Genomic DNA, 12,679 nt, shown 5'->3' on the forward strand with positions numbered 1-12,679 from the left:
CATGTCGCTTACGGAGCAAACTTAAATATGTATTTCAGCATTACGTTTGCGTGGTATTTATGGAACACCAAAAGAGCAAAATTCAACTATACGCTTTTCCGTATTATTACGTGGTGGTTTTATATGGAACGCCGAAAGGGCAACTTTCAATTAATACAGGATAACCTATTCCATTACACCAATTAACACTACTGCTGTTTCATCTCATTTTAGTGTTTTTTAATATGCTTATGTTATAAAAAATGATAAGAAACTGCTTTCAAAACCATGTAATCTATCTTCTTTTAGTGGTAATTTTGGGGGTTTTTTTTTAAACTATTCGCGACGTTCACGTACAATAGAGGGTAAGACAGAATGTTTCGACTTTTCGATTGAGTTGCTTCAATCGTCATCAAAGGAACAATATCTGTCGAATAATATCTGTCGATCGAACGAAACGTAGAGACATTCTCAACAAATAACACTTCTTTTCAAAACTATCTACTTAGTACCGCAAGCATTTTAAATATTTTTACTTCGCCATGCCAACCTTTAAAACAATATTTCCTTTAATCTGATATGAAGCTAATGGTGATTTGTATAGATTTGGTGTGTTTTTATTCTTATTTATTTGCAAATAATTTTTAATGTTAAGCAATTTTTAAAGTAAATGATGTCAATCTTTGATATACATGCAAATTTGATATAATAAACCGGAAATCCGATGTTCATAATTTTATATATCATATTATATTGTATTTTTATATGTGGAAGCAAAAAAAAAAAAAAAAAAAAATTAAATACAGAGAGTTTCAAAGCGGGATAATCGGATATATCTTACCTGCGAGGATCGCAGAAAACGTTCCGAGAAACACAAAGACGAAAATCAACTTACAGTCCATAATGAAAAACTTCAGTAATAGAAAGAAAAATAGTAAATCGTAATATTTGAGTAAGAAAAAGTAGAAGATTATAATTACTTTGTTGATTATGTTGATGATGATAATGAAGATGATGGTACAATTTATGATAATGATCATGATGATAATCTTCGTAATTAAAATCGTAGTGGTAAGGTATTAGCAGTGCCGGATTAACCATTAGGCAAATAAGGCACAAGCCTTGTGGGCCAGGTGAAAATGATGGGCCATCAAAAGTTGGACTGCAATATTATTTACACTCTATTTTCTGGTATTATTAGGCCAGAAAACTCGGAGACATTCTACTGTTAGAGATTTTGGGCCATTTCCAAAATGTGCCTTGAGGCCAGACGATGCTTAATCCGGTACTGGGTGTTAGAAGTACTTCCAAAGTTGGATTTTTTTCTACCCTGTTATCTGCGCTTCTTCTACTCTGGATGACCGTGGCAAGTAGGCTCTATCTAGCCCTCCATTCCTATCTCTCATAATGGCTCCTATTAAAACTTCTTCCCGAAGAGCCCTTCTTAAATCTTAAGTACATCGCTTTATCACATCCATAATGTGATAAAGTGTAGCCATACGTTTGGCTACACTTCCGTGCTCACAAATCATAATCAACCTCCCATCACTTCTTTCTAAATTCCAGATTCGCCCCCAAATATATACGGTACTGCTCCCATATCTGGGGAGGACCTTCTATTTTATCCTTCTCCTTCTACCTCATCTCGCCTAGACAAAATCCATACCAAAGCTTTTTACCTTATTAATGGCTTTTCAGTTTTTTTACTCAGACATTGTAGTCGAATTTCAGCACTTTCTCACTTTTTTTATCACCAATATTTAAAATACTTTTTTTTCTACTCCATTCATTTTAATGGAGTAGAAAATTCATTCATTGCCAAAAATGTTTTTTTTAAGAATATTTAACTCTTTAAAATTAATTTCAATCGCATCAATCTACTCTTATCTATTTTTTCTTTGCTAGATTTGTTATGTGTTTTACCTTTTCTAGGTATCGTATATATTTCAACCTAATGTCTGCACTAATGTCTAGGCTTATCCTGCACCCCACGAAAAGTGTAATTTTAGTGATGTAACACATCAATACCGTATATCTTATATTCTCAAAACAGTATTCTCAAGAGTATATCAGACACAACCATTACTTTGCCCTATAGCCTAGCGTTCATTTAATGGCAACAAAGACCAAGCCATAAAAAAAAAATAGTACACATAAGATGAAATGCGAACAGACTAACATCCCACAGTCTTACATAATGATTTGTCAATGCCCCTTATATAAATATAGACATACCTTGTTAAATTAGCCAGTTAAGAAATCTTCACTCGGAATTTGACAAGAGACACTAGCAAGTTGAACATCAATTAACTGCAATATCAACTTTCAGAAATATACACATATATATAGGCAGTAACTAGAATAATTATACAGGTATTAAACATATTAATTATTTAAAAGTTTTGTTGTAGTAACTATATTAATTAAACAAAATATATGATGCCAATATAAAATCAGCTGTTCGAGGTCTCGTAAAGTAGAAAGTGTGCAAACTCTTTTAATTATTTTAGATAATATTTGAAATTTATTAGCTGCTGAACACCGATAGATTTTAAAAGCCATTAAATACGGTACTTAATATAAATTCATTTATTCACTTACCGATAAAACCAATTTTTGTATCCTATGGGCAAAAAATATATACCTTTAAGTTTTATTAGCTATCTCCACCCACAGAAGTTCGACATTTGACATTTTCCCGTGGAAAAGTGACTGTCTGCTCTTATTATTTTAAGTTGTATACTACACGTGGTTATGTGTTTGAATTTAGTTGTTAACTATAGCGTCAGGTGTACAATACGTTTAGAAATTTATTACGTATTAAGAAAATATTCTAGTAAATTTTATTAATTATAAATGAGCCATTCTATCGGCAAAACATTTTCAAGTATACATAAATCTTAATCGAAACGTAGCACATATAGTTTATAAGTTACGCTTTTGTCAAAACATAGTGTCCATTTCCAATTTTTGCAGAGCCGTCGGGATCGAACTGGCCGCACCTGCTTTGGCCAGACCACTTCTTCTCATATATTTATTACTTTAAAAAATATTTACCACCTACAAATCATATAAATTTATTAATAAAATTTGCACCACAATGTCATTTGAATGTTATATTTAAATAAATACCCAACATGTGCGTGTTTTTATATTATACTATGTGAATTTTAAGGCCGTGTTATAAATTAATTGAAAACAATCATTAATTTAGTAGTTAATGTGATTTTTAAACTTTAACCAGATTGGAACTAGAGGAGCATTATCTCCCCCACCCCCTCAGACCCAACCATGGTGAAGCACAGGTTGGTGTGGTATCTAGTCCCCCATTGTAATTGAAAATGTTTCATCTACTCGTAAAGCTTTGAATATGGGTAGCGGTTCTGTAGGTTGCCAACTGCTGTTTTCAGGCATTTACAGGTGCCATGTTTTCAAAATTTACTAACCTCAGCCCCATAATATTTGATAATCAATCTATGTAAGCCCACTAGGCCAAATGTTATGCTATATATACAAGAACATATTCAAACCTAAGATCTTAATTATACATATAATTTCTAAAAGACTTTTGCAATTGAAAAGAACCCTTTAATTGTCATATGTTTGGAGGGTTAACATTTTGGGATTGGCAATGATCACTTTATTATAATATTTCTATTATCAAGTTATAATATACCGGTATTCTATTAAAGTCGGTATTCTATTAAAGTTATTATATATATTTTTAATACCAGTGGCACTCACTGAAGTGGTGAGTGCACTTTCCCTCTACTGAATATTTCTACTGCCTCTGTACTGTACTGACGTAATATGAATAATGAAATGTCCTCAATATTCAGATGTCTAAATGGATGGTGCTACGATATATTTCTTCCAGTTTAGTGCAGGTGTCTGGACTGAACATTTCTACTGCCACTGTACTGTACTAACGTAAACTAAATAACGTGTTGTCCTTTACATTTAAACGTCTATAAGGACGGTGCTATGATTATTTCTTCCAAATTAGTGCAGGTGTCCGGACGGTTAATCGATGTGCGCCAATCGGTGGGGGACAGGGTGGACACTCCCCCACCCCCCACACACACACATTTCAAAGTTAGTGGGACATCACATCAATAGGTCCTCCCTGCCCTGCCAACTTTCCACCAATCTTCAATAGTTAAAACCCCATTTTTCAAAAAGAATGGTAAGAACAACAACAATTACGAATGACTGTCATATATTCATCTGTCCACTTTTGTTTTGTTAAGTGTGCGGTGTGCATATCCGGACGAAAACCGGGTAAAAATACCATTTTCTGCGCAATCTGTATCTCAGTAATCCCTTTGATTTTTTGGGTGCAATGGTTATCAGAGGTTCGATTTGTTGTGAAAAAATGTACACTTGGCGTTAACATTTTTGGAAGGATGAAAACGTATTAGGTTTTTAGAAACTCTAAAGTGCATGATTTCTACAATAAACGGTTTATTCCACTTTTTTCCATTATTAAGACCAGTATAATTTTTTATCTGCATAAAAATATATAGATTTCTGTTTTTCCTAATATCAAAACTATTATTAGCCAAACCTAAATGTATTTAAATTCTAATTAGTCAATTGAGTTTTGTACAACCATTATTAAACAATATGCATCCGATGACATGGATACTTTTAGGTCTATCTATTTCAATTTATGTAAGTAGTGGTGCCACAATTTTAAGATATCTGATGTTACGTTCACTCGATTCTGCTGATGACGTCACGATAAATTATAAATTATTATGATTTGCTAAACAAAGCAAATCAATTGATGTCATAATCATGGATAAACGATAAAAATGTAGTAGTAAAAAGGATTTGATTTGAATTGTGAAAACATTTTGTTATCGTATACAGGATAAATGGTTATAGATCGTCATAGTGTCAAAAATTCTCCTAGGCTATTCTTATATTTTCTATTCATACAATTGCTTTTTAGCGTTTTATCGTTATCGTTGCATGTATAAACAGGCCTTAAGGCTGGCGGACAGGGAAAAGTCCCGGAGCTCAGACATTCTAGATGATTAGATGACCAATTTGAGAGATTTGTGAGGAGAAAATATGACAAAAATAGCGCTGTACAAATTTTAAAAACACATTACGTTTACAATGAATTAACTCAGGATTACTGAAATATAACGTATAGAAGAAAAAAATAACAACCTATACATACCTATTTATACCTAAATGTACTCCTATCCATTCAATTTTATTTTTTTTAAACTACAGTGATTGTTTTTTTACTGACTAAAAGTGAAGAAACGGAAACAAATCTCACACACATTTTGAAGTTTATGATTATGTTCAGGCCACTTTTTTGATGTCTAAACAACTTCCTAATGGTAGTCCTAAATCAATACGTTTTGAATCAAATTACTAGAGTGAAACTAAGCTTATTGGACGTCAGCACATAAATAACACCGCTTTCTGTTTCATTATCTATTATATTGGGAACTCAAAGACATTTCATACGTCAAATCCATTAGTTAGTGTTTTTATTAGGAAATGTCTTAGCAGATGAGGGTTGTGGCGCAATTATTTGTAGCGGAAGTTGTTGCATAGATACAAACTCATCTAAAATAACTTACAATAAAATGGCAATTTTATAATTGATGAAAGAAACACAAACTGCTCAATTAAGAAGATAATAGTTGCCCTGAATTCTACATTCTTTTTATTCTAGACAAACTTTACCCTTTCAACGACAGGGGCTGGGGGAGATAGGCTTCCCCGACGAGCAGTGGTGGCATCAGCGGGGGGGGGACATGGGTCCCCACTGGACCGCCACTACCGACGAGGGGATAAACTTCCTCTTCATTAGAGCCATTACTTGTCGATCAACGACCGCTGGCAGTTACTAGTCAGTAGCCGGCTTTAGAGCTGTCCGGAATTACTTTCCGCCTACTTCGCTATCGTCGGGGACATCGTCCACACCCCTCCTTGTCCCATCTTTCACCCCACCACTGCTTTGGACCCTCGGACATATCTATAACGGGGCGGAGTAGGTTGGCGCATATGTTGTGGCTTGGTCTCCAAACCATGAGGTCAGGGGTTCGGAATTATCGCTGCGCAAGTCACTTATATTAGTTTCGTGCGCTGAATACAAGCGGACTATAGGTATAGTACTCAGGAGCAGAGAAGGTAGCACTTTGTGCTGGTTTGCCATAGTATATTATCCTGTGACAAGGGGTAATAACTTTCAGCGCCTTTGATAATTCAATTTGGAATTGGCGCTATAATAATTTGCATTATTAACCAAACCGATAACGTACTGTGGTATCACAGTATGGTAGTTCACAAGCATTTTATTTTATTTGGTAGTGTGCTTTTAAAACTGAATAGTTGGAAGCAATTACTTTTAATGACTGCAGTGATATTGTTTTTTTGAATTTATAATTATATTGTCACTTTACGTTTTAGTTGTTACCAAAAAGCATTGTACTATCCTCATTAATTAATCCTTGTGCTACTGATTTTATGATAATGTACTTCTACACAATAAACGCAGATACGCCTACATTACAAGGGCTGGCCAAGTAAGTCTACGGAGATAATTTGAAACGTCATGTGAACAAAATGTTAATAAGCCTACCAATAGATAGACTTTTCCGCTTTGGCTATTCCCTTTGCTATTTTTGCAAAGGTCCACAAAACGAGTGTATAAAATTACGCAAAACTGTGCATTTGTGGGACAACGTTAGTGCTTATGAGATACACACGTATTCCTAGCTCTCTTCTGATTGGTCAGTTGTTAACTTGACTGACACTCATGAAAAGTCCATTGAATAGATATAGTTACAATGCATCACTGTAACAGATCATTGCCGATAAATCCAATGTGTTTCTTGGATGATTTTCAATGACTCAAATTTCACTAATGAATACTTATGAATATATATGTCTAAATTATTGCAGATGATGTGTGAAAAGAAATATACCTTGGCAAGTTATAAGTCTGCTGTATTCTAGAATCTGCATTAAGTCGATTTTACACGTGCGCCAAAAATATTTTTCAAAATCATTAAGCTAAAAGAGAATACTAAATAATTCGGTAGGCTTAGACTCATAAACTTTTGTCTTAAGATATTTTCTAAAATCAGGTACACATCAAGGCTATTCCACTAAAGTCCAAAGACGTTCTCTATTAGGTGAGTATTGGGCAGTACTCCTAAAAAACACCTCACTGCTAGATTGTACTCTATTTAACGTACACATACCAACGACGTGCGCTCAACGCATCGTTTTTAATGACTGTCACCAACAATCAGCAAAACGGCGTCGCGTGGTTTAACGTTCACAGGGAGTAAAGTTGGATTGGTCAGCCGACGGTCGTCCAACGCAGTTAGTGCTCGGCTTTAAACGTATCCTCCGAAAAACTGTATGCTATATTTTATACTTGTATTCCAGTCCAATAACCGAACCACAAGGAGCAGAGAAGGAATTGAACCGAAATTAATGTTATTGTGAAAATTTCAACGGTTCAGCGGGCACACACTGGAATTATGCACTAGTTTAGCCGACTGACTAACCTTTAACACATTTGCAATCAATCTACTTTGACTTTGAACTAATAAATATCAAAAGTTTAGATACTAGACATACTATATACATTGTCTCAACTACCGTAACGTCCGAACCTGAAAGGTTAGCCTATAAATTTAATACTTCTTAAGCTTGAAAATGGTTAGTAATTTTTTGGTCCGAGTAGGTGATTTCCACCAGTGGTGAATATTTTCTTCAAGGAATGGAATTTATGGAAGGAGTTTGAATCACTCAAAGTTTTTTGTCAAAAGGGGAATTGAAGGGGATTTCCCGTGGAGTGGATTTTCTTGCTGGAAAAATTCCCCATCCATGTGAAAAAATTACCCTTAAAAAATGTGGGGATATGGGTAACCTCTTGCTGAACGTCCTTACCAATCCTTGATAATTCGCAATCCTGTTACAGAATTTCAAACCCTTGGAAAAATTTCTCCACCAATGTCAATAGGACGATCTCTTTTTGTAAAATTAACCACCGATGGGAATAATCTGCCACATTTAACAGAGAAATCCTCTGTCCATGAATTACCAGCAAGTGGTTTTCTTAAAACTATTATTTTGTGTTATATATATATTAAATTTTAGGAACGTTTATAGCATTAATCTATCATCAGTTCATTGTTAGTTTGTGTGGCTGGGACGTATGTCGTGTGATGTGTTATTAGTGCATATACAATACAATTGTGTGAGTTTGACATTTGTTATTTCCCAGTGGAATTAAAATTGACGGAACGTGGTATATGCAGTTTTTGAGTTACAAGTTTGTGCTAGAATACCTCAACAAAATTGTTTCATATCGTTGCATGATATTATAGCAGACCAAAATATCGGAAGATACTGAAACTCTTGAATTTGGTGCCTAATACACTGGTAACATCTGCTATTTTTAACAGGACATTATCTTATAAATTTGATTTCATTAAAACAAAATACATCTTGTGCAAGTTGTGTACTTGAAGCTCTGCCTATACTATAACATTTTCTTTGGCCAAAAAAAAAAATGTTGTATGTCAATATTTAATCATGTCACATGTTTTTTTTGTCAAAAAAATTTGATAGTCTGATAGGGCTTAAATCAGATTCAATTGGTAACATGGCCCAAGGAAATCATTATTATACAGAAACACAGTTGGTAAAACAAAAGCAGTTAGATTTCAAATAAAGAACAATTGCAAGCCAATCATTTGGTTTATAATGTCCACACAAGCATTTTACGATTTATACTGTAACAAAATAAGTGGCAATAGAATAAATTTCAGAACACTTATCCGTATGTGTCAATGATAGTATTCCAATTTGTCGTTCACGTAAAAATGTCACACCCTGGATTTCGCCAGAGGTTCATAAGTATATAAATATCTGAAGGATATAAATGTTTAGAAATGCTCGGAGACAATACTAACATAAACATTGAGACGCGATTCGAACTCACGATATTCAGTTCAACACAGCGTTAACCGACCGTGCAATGTTTACGAGTCCTGTTAGTGGTAGCAATTAATGGCAATTATGAACCCGTGCCGAAAACCCAATATTTTATTAAAATCTTACGCCACTTTGTACAGTAGGCCTATTTAAGCATGAAGGATATTTCCTCCATGATTTAAGCATGTTTTAATATACTTTACTGCCTTCATCGGAGCTTTTGAGATTACGAGAACTTGTTCTTTGACATATTACCTAATCTACTTTACTGATAATTGTATCACTAGTTAAAAGATTGTATTTTCTACTTGATAACGTTTCTTTTAATTGTTATGTATTATGCAATAACGCTTCAAAAAATCCCTAAATAACCTAGTGTTCGCCACTTGGCTTTGACTGTAACAAGTAATAATAGACATCTAACAGTTATATTTTGAAGATGAGCTGCTCTAAAAGAAGGGTCATATAATTTAAGATCTTGCTTAAGTTAAGTGTTTGTTTCGGAAAGAAAAGGGTTGTGGAAATGGTGGTTTGGCAACCTCAGATAAACAAAAAGAAGCACAATCAGTGTGATCGTATAATTCGATTTTCATTTCGTTATGAATGACAACGTTGTAATGTATGTTGTTGATGAACACAAGTAAAATACGTTGAAATCAAAACAATAAAATACTTCCAAAGTGCCACAATATGATTTATTAAAGTAATTAAACGAATATTTCTCTTTAGATATAATTCGTAGAAAATTTTGATCAAGAAATGCAAAAAATAAATAAATAAATAAAATAATTAAGCTGTTTTGTTAATTATCTTTATAGAAAAATGAGAAAAAAGGAGATAACACGCAGTTTAGACCTATTATATTTATGCGGTGTATTGTACAGAACTGCCAAACGTATTATGACGACATCTTTTAACTTTTTTCTATGTATCTGATGAATCGTAGTTGCTTGAATATCGATAGGCTACAACAATATTATCAATGTCCATGTTTTCAAACTTCCAGATATTGCGTAACAGCATTCATATTACAAATCTGTGAAAAGAGAAAAGACGACTAAGTATCAGTCTGATGTTGATTTGGACAGTTTACACAGTACATTGTATTATTGTTGTACCATACTGTATATCAGTGGTGGCACCAGTAGTTCCTCTGCCCTCTGTCATGGAGATTTCCCCCCATTCACAAATCAGAGAGAAAAAAAAGCAAAATTCGTCGGGGAGAGGAAAAAATGTAAATTATACAGAATTCTCTAAAATCGAGAAAAGTATGCTTTTCAAATCCCTAAATTTTCAGATTTTTCGGAGATTCGTCTCCTGGACCCCTCGAGAGTTTCTGAGCTACCCGTTGCCATGTCAACGTATGCTCCTATCGGCAAAATCACCTTTCCCGTCGAAACAATACAGCTCCAATCGTTGCGGGCTTAGGACCAGCCTAAGGGAACTTCCTGGTTGAAGTTGTGTATAGTTTATTGGGGGGTAGGAAAAATTGATTTTTAAGGGTAAGAAAGGGAAAAGGTATTCTTCAGTATTTTTTTTTTTTTTTTTTGTTTTTTTTTTTTTTGGAAACACTGATGTGTTTTAACATTAGAATTGTTCACGGATGGCGAGCGGGAGTTTTGTTTTGAGTCGTAATTGTTTATACTATTATGACATTATATACTTTGGCTTGTAATGTGTCTACTGTAGGATTTTATTTACGGGCGCACCTTTGTAAAATAAGGTGTGCCACTTTTGAAAAAATGCAAGTACAAATAAGTATTTTTATGAGGCTAACCTGGACATAAGAACCGAACTTTGTAGTCGCTACATAAACCAGTATTGTCTGCGTTCTTACAGATTAGGCCTTCTTTAGCGCAGCAGGTGAGCGTCTGACCAGTAGATCTGTAGGAATTACCGCCTGTAGTCCGGCACTCAATTCCTGACGGTTTTTCACACATTGTATTCGGGTTTTCCTAAACAAGGAAATGAAGTTAGTTGGAAAGAAAAGTAAAACATTTATTGAAAAAGCCTGAATATATTGGCAAACACGGAGTTAAATACAGGTCCCCCTCGTATTAAAGACCCCTCCAATTAAAGACCACCTCGAATTAAACACACATTTTTTTGTGTTAACAAATTTCTCTTATGTTTCGTATGCTAATTAGAGAGCGAGGAAAGACCATGGAATCCCCGGTTCCAAATGTGGTCTCTAATTGGAGGAGACCTGTATTAGAGTTTTAACAACGTGACCAGTTCCGTAAGTAAGCAAGATGAATAATAGACGTATGTGTTTGATGAAGAAAGCACCATAAACACACCTCTGTCATCGGTAAGCCATTTAAATCACATTTAAAATCCTATCGTTAACAATTGCAGTAAAGATGTTCGCTTGTTTCCTTAAGCAAGTTAAATACGTTTCTTCTTTGCACACATGGTTTGGAGAATACAAGTTCAAAGACTAATACATCTTTGGTTAGTCTGTGTAAGAAGGTACAGAACCTATTGTCTGTGTGATTCAGTAGATAAATTACATACTTCCAATGATGTTGGCAGTTCCACAATTATGACATTGTTATGCGCATCCATAAAACCAGAAACGATAACAAGAGTGGCACCATACATATGCGTTTTAATTGCGGATTTAAACTTACGGAATATAAATTCGGCACGTTCTCCCAGTCACCAGTACCTGATGGGTTATCTCGATCAAACCACTGAGTCCATTTATCTACATTAGGAATACAAAATAACAACAATAATATTGCGTAATAAATAATAAATATAACTAAAATAATAGAATAACAGTATTAAGTTTGGGTGTTATTATACGAGAGTAATATTATTTTATTTACACATGCTTATAAAAGTATGTATTTTTTTTATTTATCTCTTTAAATAAGGAACCAAAGCAAATTTCATTGCACGTGCATCTTGTAGATATGACAAATAAAATCATCAATACTAAAAAAATCATAAAAATCCTTTTAAAGTAACATAAAATTTTCCATTTGAACATAGAAATATTGTATTTTTTAAATATTTACCCATAATTTTTACAGCAAAATATGACAGAGACACGTTTGTAAAGAATTTTTATTCTTAATAAAATGTGTATGCTCCTGTAATGAGCAAGGTAATTGCCAAATGTTTAAGGCCGGGGACTGACTGCGCAAGACGATCGTCAACCGAGCCAAATCTATAAATGCGTGGCGGCACGACTCGCACGCAACGGATCGTTTTAATGACGATTCGTTCAGACCATGGAGGTCTCATCAAGTAATACCTCTATGTCCAGATCAAGTACATTTCATTCGCTGCCTCACCGACAAAAAGCCTTTGTCTTATGCGTTTACAGGGAGCGGAGTTGGATTCGTCGCAAGACGGTTGAAACTAGGCAGTGAGTGCCCGGCTGTGTAATCCAAGAATGTTAGTGTGGTTTAGAGTTCAAAGAACGTACACTGAGGGGATAAAATACACTAACCTGGACATAAGAAACGAACTCTATAATCAGCGCAGGAATTTCCATTCTCAGCCTGCTTACATACGAGACCAGCCGATGGGCAGCAAGAAACAGTATCATCGGTTGATGTATATGGTTGACCGGCTGTGGTCTGGCACTCGATTGCTACTGGCTTTTGACACATTGTCGACGGATTTTCCTATTTAATTTATAATTCAAACTGTAGTTGTAAAATTTGCGTATTTTTTGTTCACAAATATTTATTTTATATATAGC

At 34.5% G+C, this 12,679-nt stretch overlaps 2 protein-coding genes across 4 annotated transcripts in view; both read right to left on the minus strand.

The window, feature by feature from the left end:
- LOC117113458 (WSC domain-containing protein ARB_07867-like) overlaps positions 1–2,354 on the minus strand; it is a gene marked incomplete in the record, with an annotated part of 11,232 nt that extends 8,878 nt beyond the window's left edge. Inside the window, 2 exon segments of the mRNA XM_033256791.1 lie at positions 821–890; positions 2,215–2,354. Coding sequence (XP_033112682.1) covers positions 821–881 — 61 coding nt within the window.
- A 7,280-nt stretch (positions 2,355–9,634) lies between these two features.
- LOC117113482 (cartilage intermediate layer protein 1-like) overlaps positions 9,635–12,679 on the minus strand; it is a 7,657-nt gene continuing 4,612 nt past the window's right edge. For all 3 annotated transcript variants that reach the window (XM_033256818.1, XM_033256820.1, XM_033256817.1), the window contains exons 4-7: positions 12,425–12,602; positions 11,595–11,671; positions 10,739–10,916; positions 9,635–9,997 (exon numbers count right to left, since the gene is read on the minus strand). In XM_033256818.1, the coding sequence (XP_033112709.1) occupies positions 9,990–9,997; positions 10,739–10,916; positions 11,595–11,671; positions 12,425–12,602 (441 nt within the window). In that variant the 3' untranslated portion in view covers positions 9,635–9,989. The remainder of the gene's footprint in view (positions 9,998–10,738; positions 10,917–11,594; positions 11,672–12,424; positions 12,603–12,679) is intronic.

Source organism: Anneissia japonica, unplaced genomic scaffold (assembly GCF_011630105.1).
Source record: "Anneissia japonica isolate Jap-2015-1 unplaced genomic scaffold, ASM1163010v1 scaffold493_len2256704_cov171, whole genome shotgun sequence".
In the NCBI taxonomy this organism is placed as follows: domain Eukaryota; kingdom Metazoa; phylum Echinodermata; class Crinoidea; order Comatulida; family Comatulidae; genus Anneissia; species Anneissia japonica.